Source organism: Desmodus rotundus, chromosome 1, assembly GCF_022682495.2.
Source record: "Desmodus rotundus isolate HL8 chromosome 1, HLdesRot8A.1, whole genome shotgun sequence".
NCBI classification, from domain to species: domain Eukaryota; kingdom Metazoa; phylum Chordata; class Mammalia; order Chiroptera; family Phyllostomidae; genus Desmodus; species Desmodus rotundus.
The window spans coordinates 49,767,592-49,784,286 of record NC_071387.1 but is presented as its reverse complement, the minus strand read 5'-3'; the positions used below and the strand labels follow the sequence as shown (position 1 = coordinate 49,784,286).

Genomic DNA, 16,695 nt, shown 5'->3' with positions numbered 1-16,695 from the left:
TTTGCCCCACCCCATATACAAACCCCCTTCACTCGTGCCCGTGGAGTCTCTGGGGAGCGTGAGTGTAGCCAGCCAGTCCCCAGGGAGCGCAGCCAACGTGCCACTGTTGCTCACATGCAAATAAAGCCATTTTTTCTTCTTTAAAACAGGGGCTGATGTCTCTGCTCTCCTATATGACATATTCTTTGAGGAGTTTTACATTTGTTTGAGGTATCCCTGAAAACTTGTAGCGCTTCTCAATTGTTAATCTTGCAGTTTGATGTGCCAGGAGCCCCATTAGAGAGAGAATGAAGTCTAACAGATAATTTCTGCGGCATTAAAAGTCTTAAACAATTTAGCCGCAATCCAGCACCTCCCAGTTTCCTCCCCACCTTGAACCTCAACCTGCGGGAGCAACTTTCAAGCCTATCTGCCTTTGCCCAGTCTGTCTCCTCTACCAGCACACACAGGCCTTTCCCCTGCCTCTTCCATCTGTCAGAATTAGCTGTATCATCCCTAAGGGCCCAACCCAAATATCCCAACCTTTGCAAAGTCTTCACTTACCTTCAACCACCCTGTCCTGGAAAGAACTGGCCCCCTTCTTCCCTCCACGCTCCTATAACATAGCCTATACTTCCTGACACATGGTATATAGTTAGTAGGCACAGGATTGCCTTCTCCTAACAGACTATAGTATCTTGGGGGGGGCGGGGGGTAGGAACCAAGTCATATTTTTTTTCTACCCCTCAGTGCATAGCATGGTGCTTAGCATGCAGCATATTCAATATTTTTTGAAATAAAAAACTCCATGTACCAATTAATAAGTACGGTGGAAAAACAGATGTAATGATTAATCAGGCACTCTAGGGCCACACTGCCCGAGTTTGAATCCTGGCTTTACCAATTTCCAGCTGCTGGCAAGAGATATTCTATCCCAATTTGGAAAAATAATGACCTGCCTCACAGCGTGACTGTGGACCCCTGAGAACGATGCCTACTGCCTGCCACTATCGGAGCATCCTCTGTAGTTTGATAAAACACACAGCCCTGGCATCCCAGACACGGCCCAGAGCTCTTCTCCCCCACTCTGCCCAGCCCCTGCTTCCCACCTCTAGGGTTTTACTTTGCTAAAATCCTGAGGTCTAAATTGGTTTCTGCTTCCCAGAGTGGCTGAGCAAGATGCTGGCTGGGCCCTGCAGAAGAACGTGCCTATGAACCTGCATACACCCCAGGGCTCAGTGACAGTGGGGTGCTGGTGCTGGTTAGGTGCAGAGGGAGCCCCTATGCCAGCATTCATTATGCAGAGGAAGGAGGTAAAGTAACATAAAGCAAAAGTAGCCAAACATCCTCCAACCTTGAAAAGTATATTATGGCCAAGATAAAATATTTCATTCTCACAATAAGAGGACAAAGGAACACACTGGTTACTCTGAACAACCTCATTCATGTACCGCTACCTAAGTCATGAGAGTAAAGCACTCTGACACACTGTACAGAGATGCGCGCTTCAGACGCACCGAACGCCTTCCCGTGTAGTCCCTCGGAATGGCTCGCCCAAACTGGGGGGAGGTATAATTCTTTTCATAACACAAGAGCAGGAGCTATAACTATGTCCTAGTTCACAGACACGCAATGAGCTGTAGGGATCTGGAATCACTTGACACAGCAACAAGGTTTGTATGCGTGAAATGAGGGGGTTGGTGGGACTCAGTGATTTCTAAAGGTTGCTTCCAGCCTCTGACTCTTGGACTAAATTTCATAACATTGCATGCTATGTGAGCAAGTGAAGAAGGAAGTTAACTGCAGAAGCTGTCAGGCCAGATGTTAAGGTGGGCAGAGCCCATGGTCTTGCCCTCTTCCCATGTCATTTGGCAGCACCTTTCCGGTTGCGCCATTACAATGGAACCACCTCACGGTCTCCGAGTGCAGCTTCCCTTTGCTGTATCATCAGTTCTACTCTGGGCGTGTCTCAAGAGTCCAGAAGCCAAGCTGTAGGTGAGCAGTCGAGAGGGAAGAAAGTGGAAAGGGTTGTTGTTCCTGGGAATGGAAGGGGCTATGCCTTCATAAAGGTGAAATGTACTAAGGAGACCCTTGACATTATAGACAACTTGAAGTCCACACAATGGCCCTCTTCTCCAGTGTTCGGTGTCAGCCACAGGATGCAGTGACTCTTTACCCAAAGTCTGTCTGAAATGGCCAAGACGCCATAGGCTCTCTAGTACTTGCCCCCACCAGCGAAGGCAGAGCTGCTGTCCCATGCCCACTGTCTAACTTTAAGTTACTGCTGAAACACAGCCTACGTTTTCATGCATGCACTCGAGAACGAGCTCGGGAACTAAATGCTGTTCTCCAGACTTTCTCAAAAATAACATGCTGCTCTCGGCATAAATAGGGAAATGTGCCAGTTCAAAGGGCAGTTTTGTGAAAAGCTGAGGAGGAGCATAAATGGGACTTTGGGACAGAAAGGGCTTCTCTAACACAACAGAAAAAAAAATTGTGGGGTGTGTGGAGGGAGGCTGAAGTAATTTTATGATTCTCAGCCCTTATTTTGCTTTATAGTGTTTATTTAGGAAAAAGAAACCAGGTTTCAAGCACACTTAGAAAAACTGAGCTGAAAACAAATGACCAAAAATGGATTCAGCAACAAAAAAGGAAATTCTGGAATTTAATTAAACCACAAACTCAAAAACTCAAATCTCAGTGTATACGTACAACCCCTGTAATAATGATGTCTCTATGCTGAAGCCACAGCTAAAGCTGGAATTTTCACTGAACCAAAAACCCAGTACTGAATTATCCTTCCCAACTGGTAATAAAAGCCGATATTTTACATAACATGCAGAGCTTCAGTTTATATTTCACCAACCCCCACCCGGAACGTCACACTATCCTCTATTTTTCTTCTTTGGGGCTTTCGTACTTACCCACCCAGAAACAAAATAACTGATTTTCAGCAAGCAGGAAGCCAAGTCTCAGGCATACTTCCCTCGGCATTAAAGGGACTACACACATGAGCAGGCAAAGAGCCCAGGAGCTGCTGCAGAGAATTTATTTATACCCATTTGGAATTTCCTGACCAACTAGCAGCCTGCTGGCCACGGGGTTTAATCCCAGGACTCACGGCGTCAGTGAGACAGCAAAAACTACCAAGGAACGAAACTGCTAGTGAGAATCTTAAAAAACAAAAGAGGTGAAGACAGACTTCTCCCATGCCCCCTCTGACTTTTCAAACTACACTACAAGAAATGCAAACCTAGAAATGCAGCTATAAACCTGCTAATTCTAGGAAGATTTAGAAAGGTAGCAAATGTTTCCTGATTCTTCCCGCTGCCTTATTCCCTCCCCCCAAACCTTCAAGGGCTGAGAAAGGCTCACTGTTATAATTTGAGCTCTAACTGGGCAGCCCTCTTAGGAAGGACATGATTCAGTGTTATGCTGAACCCAGGCTGGGCTGAAGGCGAGTGGTTCCTTTTCTTGGTGTTTTTTAGTGCATTCTTATTTAATGCAACATGCAATTTAAAAGCTAAAAAAACTCCCATTTGTAAACCACAGACCCAAACTTTTCTCTCTCTCTCTCTCCCTTTTTAAAAATACTCCCTTACACATTTTATCCAAATTAGGTCATGTGACTTTCTGAGACACAGAATTAGTTGCCAAACAAATGCATTCTGTTTTAGGGTGATAATACCTTTGAGCACACTTTTGTTTCTGTGTAAAAAAAAGTTAGTAAGAATGATAGGTCCCTCTAATGATTTCAGTTCATCACCTTACAAAAAAGTAAGGAAGAGAAAGAAAAAGAAAAGTTTCTTTTAAACCACTCATCACCTATGCCTAAATTCACTGGGCAAATGTGAATCTGGAGAAACAAGATTTACTTAACTTTCTCTACAGGACAAACAAGCAAAGCCAGGTCCAAACACAAAGCAGAGATTACCAAAGATTAGGGATGACTCTAAATGGCTGGCTTTGTAAAGTTCAAAACAGGGGACAGCTATGCGGAGAGAGACAAGGTTTACAAGAACCCACTGGACTGGCCTAGTGTGACTGGTTGATTTTAGTGTCTGCACCCCTCCCCCACCCCATGTCACTCTATTTATCTTCTCATTCCATTCTCCCAGTAGACATCTGGCGGCCGGACACCTTAAGTGATTATCTTTGGGACAGACATTTTTCTGTGTGAAACTACAAAGATTAAACTTTTTAAAGATGATGTGGGACTCATTTAGGTTTGTTTTACACCAAATAAATAAACTGATTCAAAGGGAAATAACAAACTAAGAACAAAGAGCCAGATACTTTGAAATATAGGGTCCAAAGAATTCCAAATTATTTTACCCAATAGCATCAACATTAGCGAAGAGATTTGAGTTAGGCCTATTTTATCCTTTGTGAGAGACTTAAAAAAAACTTTACTATTTCTTTTAAAGATTTTATTTATTTATTTTGAGACAGGGGAAAGGAGGGAGAGAGAGGGAGAGAAACATCAGTGTGTGGTTGCTTCTTGCGTGCCCCTCACTGGGAACCCGGACTGCAACCCAGGCATGTGCCCTGACTGGGAATCAAACCAGAAACCCTTTGGTTCGCAGGCTGGCGCTCAATCCACTAAGCCACACCAGCCAGGTGAGGTATGTACATATAAAATTCACCCATTTTAAGTGCACAGTTTGATGAGTTTTAGTAAAGTTGTGCATCTGACACCATGATCCAGTTGCAGAAAACATCCATCATCCTTAAAATTCCTCTGGGCTTGTTTTATCATTTACTTTTAACAGAGAAATTTGCTCCTCTCTACTTTTAGGAAAATTCTGGTATTATTTAGTTACATTATTATACTCCATACTAGGTATTAATACAAAATGCTTGTTTTTAAGAATTAAACTGAGGGAAGCATGAGAATGTCATGTTTCTTAATCCTGCGAAGAAAAATCTTGCTAAGTTTTTATTTTACATTATATTGTGTTCTGTTAAGAATAGTTTAATCCTGTAAAGCAGTTAAGGTAACTATCTTGTATGCATGCGTCTGTGAAGGAAAAGTCTAGCAGAAAAGTCATTGTGTGCCAATAAATGTCTAGTCCCTTTATGGGGAGGATGACAAAGGTTGGAATGGGAGGAGAATTAAAAATAGGAGCTCCTTCTGCCTGGAAACTGTCAGTCACTAAGGTTCCCACTGTAAGGAGAAAGACACACCTGTCTGCCTCTGCTCTCTCCTAATTTATGTGTGTACACAAGAAGAAGCCAAATGCAGTCACGGAGGATGAAGATGAATCCAAGGTTTTTCTCCTGCTAGGTGGAGAGCTGGCAGAACGGTGACTCCCAGTGAGAAGGGCAATGGATTGGGGACAAAAGACTCGTGTTCCCAGGCTGGCTGAGTGCACTGACAGCCCTCCACTGGACGGTGGCTGAGGAGTTCTGAGACTGCAGTCGAACACATCTGACCCCCTTCTTCCTCTCGCTTACTTAACAGGATTACTGCGTCAGGACTTTGCCCCAGAGGGCCTGAGCTAAACGGAGTAGTGACTGCGAGGATGAATTACGTTCTGGACATCTGAAGATGCATATATCCTGACATGCCCCAAATTTACCTTCCTCCTCCCCCTCTTGATTTCTTTCTTTCTTCCTTTTTTTTTAAATCTTCACCCAAAGACATTTTCCCATTGCTTCTAGCGAAAGAAACATCGATGTGAGAGAGAAGCATTGATTGGTTGCCTCCCGTCTGTGCCAGGACCATACAAGCCCCAGATGGGGGATCAAACCTGCAACCTAGGTATGTGCCCTGACCAGGAGTTGAAACCGCAACCTTTCAGTAAGGGGACAATGCTCCAACCAACTGAGCCACACCAGCCAGGGCCCTCTCCTTGATTTCTTAACACCCTACCCAGTGTCAGAGACACAGCACAGATGTACCCGGGTTACCAGTCTCACAACAGCCTCCTTGCCCCCATCTCTCCCCACCATCTGCTGTGCACAGTTCTTCTGGGCCGCACTGTTCCAAGTGCCTCATTACACACACGCACTCCTTTACTCTTCTCAACAACCCTGAGGTAGGTATGCTTCCTGACAGTTCACGGCTGCAGCTCATGTCATCCGCACTGCTACTCTGCTGCTATACTGACATTACACAGCAGTGAAAAGTCACACGCCAGGCACATTCTTTCCTGTAGCCCTTAGAGGGCAAAGAAAGCTGGGGAAGGGGAAGGGAGCAGATATTCCTGATGGGTGGGGAAGAGAAAAGAGCATCTTGTTTCAATGCTTTTGCTTGCACCATTCCTTTCCCTTCTGATGTACACCCCACACCAAACTTTCTCAGACAAAAGTCTTCTAGTTTGCAAGGACCAGCTACAATACCAGTTCTGTCTGAAGTCGTCTCTTATCCTCCCAGGCACCTCTTCCATCTAGGCTCTCAGAGCAGCTTGGCGTTCCCTCTGTTCCGATTTGTGCACATACCTTATATCTCTCCAAACTTACAGGAGCTTTGTCTTTTTCATCTCAACTAAAGCACCGTGGGTGCCTAGGACCCATTCAGTCCTTTTAACTTGAGTGTTTCCTTTTAAAGAGCTGTATGAAAATGTCAAGGACTCTGAGCCCAGGCCCACATTTAACAGCAGAAGCAGGACACTGGCCCAGAGGGGTGAGGGGACTAACATCACCTTTGCTGTTCAAGGTAAAGGTGCCAAGGCTGGAACCTCCCAGGGCAAGCTGCTCAATGCCACAAATTCTCAACCCTGCTGCACAAACCTGGGGCTGCTTCTACAAATGCTCAGTCACCCGCCCTCATCCCCACCCCAGTGAATCAAAATCTCCTGGGGTAGGGCCAGAGGCATCAGCAATTTTAGAAGCTCCCCAAGAGAGTCTAGGCAGAAGCCTGGGATGAGAACCTGGGCTTGAGAACAAGCAAAATCTACAACTCAAAATGTGTTCTTCTTTTAGGCTTCAAGGAAGCTGAGAGCCAAATTGGGGGCAGTCCTTTAGGCAATTCGAGCATCTTCAGGGTCTGGGTCACGAGTTCAAATACCTTTGGAGCCCAGGCCAGTACCTGAAAAGAGGGAGTCTGGAGGGGCTGGGGGAGGCCAGAGGGCTCTCGCCCTCTCCCGTGGGCCGTGGCCCGACGGAAACGCGCACCCACGGATGCAATGGGCCTTCTCACTTTTCAAGAGAAGCTGAAGACATAAATAATAAAATATTTAAGGAAGAGAAGCTGAACATAAACAATGAAATATTTAAGGAAGAGGAGAAGCTGAAGAAATTGGTATTTTTATATGAAATTACCTATCTTTAAAAATTTTGGCAATTAATTCAAATGAAAACAAAGCTTCGAGTTAGTCAAACAAAACACACTCCCAGGCTGCGGGGGGCACCTCAGGGGGCACCCAGCGAGGACTTCGTGATATTTATTTGGGACCCAGTTTCATCCCTGTTCCTGTCCCTTTCCTCTTCCCATTTTCTAAGTGATCAACTTCTTTTCATTTTAAATTCCAAGAGTCCTTGCTGGAACAAACTACAACGCAAATTAGAGAAACAATTCTAATTCTGGTTCATATTAACTTAACTCTTATGTTTTAAATTTGGTTCTTTTACTACTAGGAAGTCTCATTAAAAAAAATAAAGACAGAGGCAGAAACCCAAGCAACAGCCCAGGATCCCTACCACCATTTCTTTCACAGGTGAACTTAATATGCAAACCCCCTACCTAGGCGTATGATAAAAAGAAACAGATTGAAAGCAGGATGCTCTATTGCCACTTTCAAAGAGGGCCTGAGTTATTTCTGCTGTATGTGAGACTTTTCCCAAGCCCTACAGAATTCAAATGCCTTATCATGCTCCTTTACCCATCTCTTCTCAGACTTGCGATGGGGTGTGGCACCAAAAGCTGGGTGTCCAAGGTGACCGCAGGGAGGGAGAAAAGTGGGCACAGTTCCTGGCCATGTCACCACCTGCCTCTCCACCCACATCCATCACAGCCCAAGGGGCTGACAGGACTTGCAGGGGATTACGCCCAGCAAGGCTCCCAGCTCTTTCTTGTCCTGTTAGGTGTGTACAGCGTTGGGTGTTGGAAGAGGACTCCTCCTGTGCATGACTGGCTTAGAAGAATCCACTCCTAAAACTTAATGCTCGGGGTTTTTTCCAAGGAGAGGCCACAGTCAACATGAGGAGGGTGTGGGCCCCAGTGGCGGTGTGCGATTCTAGTCAGGAAGGTGAAATTCGGGAGCGGATGCTAAGGATGATGGGGCTATCTTAAAAGGCCAGAAAAAACCCCTGTCTTCATTATACCTTACTAATTAAACAAAGTGCATTTCCCCCAACATATTTAAGCCTTAACAGTGGAGTCACAATGGATTTACATACATTAGGCTTTCTTTTCAGCCTGGGTTGCCCCAGGATTATTACTTTCATCAAATTTAAACAAGAGACCGACATACAGTATGTTTTTGCCCGAGATTTGAAGTCAACATTTAAAAAAGCCAAATGACAAAAATGAATTGGAGCACGAAGCCAAATAAGGGAATTAAAAGTTTAAATCAGATTACCACAGAAACTACAAAGGCTGTAAATAATGAGTGATAACGAGCACAGTTTATTTCCTCCCATCTAAAATGGGTGCTCGGTCTGCAGAGACAGTCCCAAGAAAACCGTGGGAGAGAAGGAGGGTAGACCGACTGGCCACGCTCTCACCTGAGACATCACCAACTTGGGCTCTCACCCACAGTCTCAACCGCCCACCAAACCAGACTAGATAATAGGCCTGGGACCAAAGGCACTGACCGGAGTTCCACCTCCTCTCTCTCTGGTCGCATTGCCAACAGGCACAGAAAAAAGAAAGAGGCCATGGGAGCTAGAAAGAACTTTCCAAATGGCCTGTGACAATACCCTCCCTGGACAACCACACTGTATCTGGTCACCTCTCCCTGAAACCCAAAGCATTTAACAGACAGTATCACGCTGAGCCTACGTGGAGCATGTGATAGAGAGAACGCAGATATTGTGGCTTCCATTTAGTCAGAGGTAAGAGGAGGAAGGAAGCAAGCGTGTGTGACAAAGTGGAAGCCACCTGTTCCTTCAGAAAAAATATCCAGGACAGCAGGCTGGGAGAAAGCTCCAAAGGGCGTAACAGTGTAAAATTGGCAGCTGACAGGGCTCACCTCCATCCCTCAGACCCCCAAGCAGGCACTGTGCCCGTGGTGTGCTCTGTATTGGGTGCCAGCATTGTGCCAGCGTGAGGTGGCGTGCTGCACCGTTGAACACTGAGCACGCTTTCTGGGTTGAGCACTAAGCAAGCCGCAATGGGCGTACCGACGTGAAGATGACGTGCTGTCTTGCCTCCTTAGACCTAAAGCTTACATATTAGTGAGACACACAACTACAACTCTTAACTAAAAGCAAGTGATGGCAACTATTTAACAGGATGCAAAGCTCTCTAGGAATAATGAGGGGGAGAGGTGACTTTCCATTGGGAGTCTGAGAACACTTACTAGAAGGGGCGTCTCTTACTAGAAGAGATGAAGCAGGACCTGAAGGATAAGAGCTTATATTAATAGACAGGGGAAAGACAGCCAGATGAAGGGAATAGCACTTTGAACAAAGCCACTAAGAGGAGCACACTGCAGAGTGGGGCGGGGGCATGGCAGCTGGGGAAGGGGCTGCTGGTACAGAAGACCCCACTTCTTTCATAACTCTTTGGACAAAGCTAGTGTCTTGCTGCCACAGAGAGCTGGGAAGGCCCATCCTGATTTCTGCAAGCTTCAGGATTGAAAAAAACAAAAATAAACTCTGAATTCTATCAAAATAGGGCCAAAAACAACAGCTCAGAGTTAAGGGAACAGAGATTAAAGTTAGTGAAAGATAAAATGTTTGGAGAGAAAGAAAAAAATAACAGAAGTATAGAAAGCTGAGTGACCCTTAACCTTACCGGCCACCCTTAACAAACAAAACCACGGAGTAGTGAGAATAAGGCAAAGACAGACCCACTTTCACAGGACCTGAGAGCTGGTCCATTACACAAAAGAGGAAAACAACCGCTTTTCTGCCAAATAAATGTCTGTGCAATCACTTAAAAGTGAGCTACTGAATGAATGAACTGGCTGAATTCAAGTATTTCTACTGAGTTTTGAGTCATTCCTTCTGGGAGTCCCCAAAACGACACCCTGATTTAAATTCACCACTATTTGGAATGGTTACTTTTTTTATCAGCCAAGTGTCCAGAGGACAGAACACTGAAGAATAACACCCTAGAGGAAAAGCCCCCAGCTCTAAGCCCCCTTTACCTTTCTGAAGATTTTTCTGGTCTTAGGTTTCTTCACTTAAAATCAGTATCCTGAGATAGTGTCAGTCCCAGCAGCTGTTCTCCAGCGCCCACAGAGCGTCCGTGCACCCCTCTCAGAGAATCCACAGCTTGTGTGTGTGTGTGTGTGCGTGAGAGAGAGAGAGAGAGAGAGAGAGAGAGAGAGAGAGAGAGAGAGAGAGAGAGAGAGAGATGTGGGAGAGGACAGAAGGCAGTGCTCAGGGCCTGCTGGGACTCCTTACGGGACAAGCTGACAGAGCCTTTGATGTGATGTGACTGTTTCCCCTCATGCAGCCAAACAGCCGTCCCTGGAACAGACTTGGAAGCTGTGGAAAGCGTAGTGCTAATGGAAAAATCTGGTGGCACAGGACTTCGATGTTTTGCAATTTTTTCCTGTAGGCTGCATTGCTGGAATGGTATGACACGCAAACCATTCCCTCCTCCCCTCCCAGCCTACACACTTCCAGGTCTCCACCCCGGTGTGCTGTAAAAACCAGTGCATCATCTGGTCTGATTCACTCCTGGGAGAGGTGGAGCCCCAGTGCGGGTACAGGCTGCATGAGCCGGCAGGTATTCTGCCTCCTCTACCAGGTCAGCGGAAGACAAATCAGCCTTTGTCCTCTGGTTGGATAGGAACACACCAAACGGGCTGCCTCAGAAAACATTTCCCTGGTGCGTTCCTGATGTGAAGAAAGCATCCCAGTCACTCAATCGGAAATGCTGGGGAAAAGGAAATAAAGGAGCTGTGTACCTTGGTGGGCACGTGGAATTGGATGAGGGGGACACCGAGAGCAGACAGAGTGAGCTTTTTGGGGTTTTAGTTATAAAAAAGTAAGAGGTGATGCACATGACTAGGTTTTAAAGATATTAAGCAGCTGGATTATGAATTATTAGAAATATCACATCTGCCTCCCTCTTTAATTGTATTCTGGGAATATTCTCCCCTTTTTTCTTCCAGGAGATTCTTAAATGTACCTACTGGACAAAAACACTAAAAACATCTTGGCACGATGGACATTTGATGCAAAAGAGAAGAGCAACTCAGAAAAACGGGCGGGGATGGGAAAATCTGGCAGGACAAGCTGAATCAATGTTTTCACAGAAGTATTTGCAAAGCTGATGGGATTTATCAACTAAACCAAACATTATGGGACTAAATTTAGAAAATCACATGACTATCCCTTGATTCTACCCAACAGAAACCATGTCCAAAATATAAATGATCCCTCAGAGAAAAAACTTTTCCAATTAAATAAAATCATCAAAAAGAACCTAAAATAAGCTTGGTAAGTGTGACTATGAGTAGCTAATGGCTTCCATAAACTATCGCTCTGGTACCAGCTCCTTTAAATAAAGGCTCACATGAGCAACCTGTGACCACGTCCACAGCCTTTGACCCAGCTGGGAGAAATGGCACAGACCACTCCAATCTGGCTCGTCGCCAGGACACAGTAAGAGTGGCACAAAGATTTAACTTTCAGTATGGGAACAAGTATGAATCCAACCATCTGTCCCTTGGCCTACTTCTCCCTCATGTCTATAGCTCTGCTTGCCTATCTGTTGCTTGGAAAGGCCTTCTGACTATTACAGAATAACATTTAATCTGAATTTTTAGCCATGGTTTGCTCCAAAAACTGCTAGGATTAGAAACCTAGTCACTGTTTTGTTTTTTTAATTCTCCTAATAGCGTCATACCTATTTTTAAGCTGAGAGATCACTAAGGTTATATTCACTAATACAAATGGGCTGCATAGTTTCAAACTTCTCATTTTCAGGCTTCACAGTGAACTGCAACCCAAAAGCAGAACCAGGCTAAGCCTCTAACACACCAGCATACTTTTCCCAAAGCATATGGAAATGAGTAAATCAGTTACAACTCACTCCAAAAATATCCAGCAGAGAAGCCAAGAGAGGAAAAATGGAAACATCCAATTTTTTTTGGACTCAGAATTTCTAGAAGTGTTTGAATGACTCTTATTAAGTCTGATTTCTTGACTGAGTCTTCCTTGAGGTTTTTGTTAGAGAAGCCTACTCAATGTAATTTTAATTAAAATCTGTTGCCAAGAAAAGAACAAGAATTTACTACCTCTGTGAATGAGAACCAGGCTAATACTTTTCATGCCAGATCAAAACAAACAGTCTTTTAATAGGAAAGGACTCCAAAGCAGAAACTGAGAGCTTTAGTCACTCATTTTCCGAGCCCATACAAACCTTTCTCAGAAACCACACAAAGGAGATAAACTGGAATTATCCAGGACACAGGAAGAAGGCAAACTCTGGAAAAGGAAGCTAACGGGCGATACTCTTGATGGGCTGAGCTAGCCCACCCAAGTCCTTCAAGAAAGAGAGGAAGTGCATAATCAGAAACCAATGCCAATACTCACGGCAGGAAGTCTGTGGGTGAGCAGGGCACAGCACATGCAAATCCTGGTAGGAAGGGCTGTTTTCATCCTTTGCCTCACCATGCGGTCTCAGAACCACAGCAACATGGCGAAAGTCCTTAACATGGCGAATCTCTGTATTGGGCTTTAATTTTGTGTTTTTTCTTTCTTGTTGGCACCCACAAAGCCATCTGGGCAGAAGTCTCCAACCAAAGGGCATCTTTTTACCCAGCACCCACACTCCATCCTTCCTACACTCTAGGAAGCTGGTATTCGCTAGAAGGTAAGTCATCCTTTCTCCGTCCAGCTAATCGCCTGTCTGAAATCCGACGCTTAACCCATTACAACTCACTCAAGGTCTGGAGCAAAAAGTCGTACAAGGTAAAGCTGGCTGCAGCTTGGGTTAATACCCAAGCCTTGTAAACAGCCAAGCCCCGGTCCCGGAGGGACCCTTCAGGACCTCTGAGGGGACTGGATGAGTGCTGGGGTTTGTTCAACCAGACAGGCAGGACTCCGAAACCCATGGGCTCCTATTTGTGGGCATTTCAGCAGTTATGAAATTCAAATACAACTTAACTACTTCTTACTTAAAAAAAAAATACAAGTATCTTCTCATATACCATCACTATAAGAAATTATTTCATGTATAAACTTCAGTGTAAAATTGGCCTTCAATAAACTAACAATTTCTTTTAAAGTTGAAATGTACAATCTAATCAAATTCAATTTTTAAAAACATCAAATAATAGGATAAAACTGCATGATATACTAAATGCATATAAGGTATTAGACATGTTTGTTAATTTGTCTCTATAAAATAATGTACACAAAGAAAAAATAGCTACCAACGTAACAACCCCTACCATGTAGGACATTTTATTAACCATTCCAACTTTGGATTTTATAAATTTTCTGAAATTGCATACTTTCCCTTGATCTGTTTAATCATAACTTCACAGACACCACACTTCTGATTTTTAATGTCAACAGAATGCCTTCAACAAAGAAAAAAGACTCTCCATATTGAACTTCTGGCTTAGCCATTAACTGTGTGAGCTGGACAAATAGTTTTTGTCACCTGAAAGTAGGGCACAGGTAAAATCAAAAAGACGCCCCCTCTAGCCCTTCCAGGTTTGTGTTCTACCCTGTCAGCTCTCCTGATACATCACTGAACACACCACTTATGGGGGAACGCAAAGCACAACTATGAGCACACACTCGATCCCTTTGCAAACTGAACCAGAGACCCTGGGAGGCCATGATGGGCACCCACAAACAAAAGCAGCCCTGGTTTCTAATCAGCTCACCCTGGGCCCTTGAACTAGCGCCGATGCAGATGCCAAGTCTGAGACTCACCACCAAGAACACACCACCTCTGCTGTGCTCCGGGGCTTTCTTTACAGGTGGTCTCAGAAAACAGCAGGTTGGTTCCAGCCAGACCAGTCAGTGTAAACTGGTCTTGTACTTGACAAACAGCACGCAATTCCTGCTGTCAGGGTCACGGCAGTGGGCTCAGAGCTCTGTTTGAGAAATGCTCTTGCCCAGAAAAAATATTTACACAACCGAGAGTGGGCCGCACTGTGCTGCAGCGCTCCACCTGCTCTGCCGGGAGTCTCCGGCTCTGCCTGGTTGACCGGGGGTATCAATGGCCTTTGTACCTCATTTAAGATGAGCACGGAGACAAAACCTGGAGCCAACAACTGACTGGCGTCACAAAGGTTTTACGAAATGTATTACATTAATTTAAAATGACAACCACATTTTAATGCAATTCAGTAAGGACTTTAATAAGTAAATTATGGATCTGTCTGGAAAAAAAACTCTCTATATACATATACATATATGTTTGTAGGTACATATGTATATATTTAGGCTATGAAAGAGAAATAGCAAGAGAGGGGAAAACTGCAATAAACTAGCAAAGGCAAGTATTAGCAAAAATAAAGAAGGTGTTGGCGGGCATAGAAAGTCGCTCCATAATGCTCATCTGTTTATTTCATTTAACTGTGACACTCAGGACAGCGTCTGACAGGGCCGGCACGATGGCACCTGTACAGAGGTTATTAGGTCAGGACTGCATGGCAGAGAGAGCAGGAGAAGAACAGTGAGGAACAGTGATGCGCTCGGACATCTGACCAACGCCTCACCTCTTAACAAGTGTTTTCTTTATGGCCCTTGTTTTATTTTTTCTCACAACAATCCCGTGAAGGAGATAGGACCGATATTATGTTCATCTGACAAATAAGCTACTTATTATTTGGCTTCTCAAGAGATTCTAAGCTATAATTAAAGTTTCACAACATTAATTAGTGTTTAGAGAGGTACCAATCAGTGTGTCCAGTTTACAACATGATTCAGAAACTTGGAAAAAGTTGAGTGTCCACATCCCTAACCTCCACAGAAATACGGCCGTTTACCTAACCACTGACCCCCACTTACTGCCCAGGGAGCTATAAGAAAACAGACGTGATCAATTTATGACGCTCCTATTCATGACATTAACGAGTGATGTGAGGATGCTCTTAGTAACACTACAATAAACTTTTTTCAATTACTGAAAAACTGTATCAGTCTTCAGAAGTCAGATGAAGGAGCGGGTGAGAAGAGGCAACGTTGACAAGTGACTGGTACTGACAGGGTGCCCAGGAAGAAGCAGGAGGCAACAGGTTGCCAGGGCTAGCAAATAAAGAGGACACACAGATAAATTTGAATTTCGGAGAAGCAAAACTACTTCTAAAGTACAAATATGACCTCTATTCTATCTGGAGACTCCGTCCACAGGAGCCCTTAACTCCCACTGGAAGGCAGGGTTCCCGAGGGCGGGACTTTTGCCCGCCTGGTCCACTGCTCTACCCTCGTGCCTAGAACACTGCCTGGCTCGCTCAGGTCCCAGTGCTATTTCCCATGCACTGGTGCGGTTTATTTCATAGGCTAGGTGGTAGGTACATGGTGCTTATTATATAACCTTCACGAATCTGCATGTCTGACATGTATCGTAATACATTTTACAAAGCACAGGATTAACTAACTGCTCTTATTTTCAAATCAGCACCTTTCATCGGATCTAACTGAAGGACTCACTGGGGACCCAGAGTATAAAAGGCTTGTGACTCGCCCTTTCCCCAGTTTAAACTCTAAACTGGGACGTGAACGTGGGGTGATGCATCCTCAGATGGTGTCTGCGGCCCAGGGCACGGGGTGGCCAGGTGGTGTTGTTTTCAGCTGCTCTACTTTTGCTTTTACTTTATCCCTGAAACCACAATTACTGCCTCTTGCACCTCTTTTGCCGATGCCCTGACCCCAGCTTCACCACGGATTTCTCCTCGTGACCCACGGAGCCCACGGCAGGGACGCTTCAGGGGAGAGGGTGGGAGGCCCCCTTTGGGCATAACACATCTAGGGAAGTACAGTTTTAAACAGCGTATTTAATAGTGTACTTTACCTTTGGAAAAATTTTTTAAAAACATCATTTACTCCACATTTAAAACTCCTAAACTACCCAAATAATTTACCTTTTTCTTATGGGAAAGATTAATAACCAGCATTCATTAGCTGCCCCAAAGCCCTCTTCATCCCTTCCTAATCTGGGGCCTGTAAATACTGTCCTAATTACATTTCGAAATGATGTATTTATAACCAGCATACACTTGTACATTGTTTGAATTTGACTTTTTAAAAAAGTTAAAATGATTTTTATAAGCATAATCTCAGTTATGTGAAATATATAAAATTTAAATACTATATGCAAAATAAGCAAAACATTTATTTCTGGGCGACAGTATTATCAGTTATTCTTGCTTTATTTTTTTCAGACAATACTACATGTGCATACTTCATGCTCTATACTATCACATGTATGTACATATACTTGCATGTATATGTAGACATATGCATTTATGTTTAGATATCTACACACGTGTGCCATTAATTGTGTATGACTGAGCCTCTAATCGGATTTGCTTACAGGCTTATAGAGGTCACGGTGACGAGAATAAACAGAAGCCCTCTCTCGTCTGGTCCAGATACCTGTGTACATTAATAATCCATACCCTGAAACCC

The 16,695-nt window shown here is 44.4% G+C and overlaps 1 protein-coding gene across 10 annotated transcripts in view; it reads right to left on the bottom strand.

The window, feature by feature from the left end:
- KANK1 (KN motif and ankyrin repeat domains 1) overlaps window positions 1-16,695 on the bottom strand; it is a 189,456-nt gene that overhangs the window by 39,203 nt on the left and 133,558 nt on the right. For 2 of the 10 annotated variants that reach the window (XM_045191117.3, XM_045191144.3), the window contains exon 1: window positions 12,640-12,884. The exons of 2 other annotated variants lie outside the window; for them this stretch is intronic. In XM_045191117.3, coding sequence (XP_045047052.3) covers window positions 12,640-12,856 — 217 coding nt within the window. In that variant the 5' untranslated portion in view covers window positions 12,857-12,884. Of the gene's footprint in view, window positions 1-2,903; window positions 3,022-10,238; window positions 10,433-10,497; window positions 10,689-12,639; window positions 12,887-13,992; window positions 14,094-16,695 lie in introns of those variants that run through there. 6 more of the 10 variants (XM_045191152.2, XM_045191139.3, XM_045191123.3 and 3 more) reach the window with 6 other exon arrangements.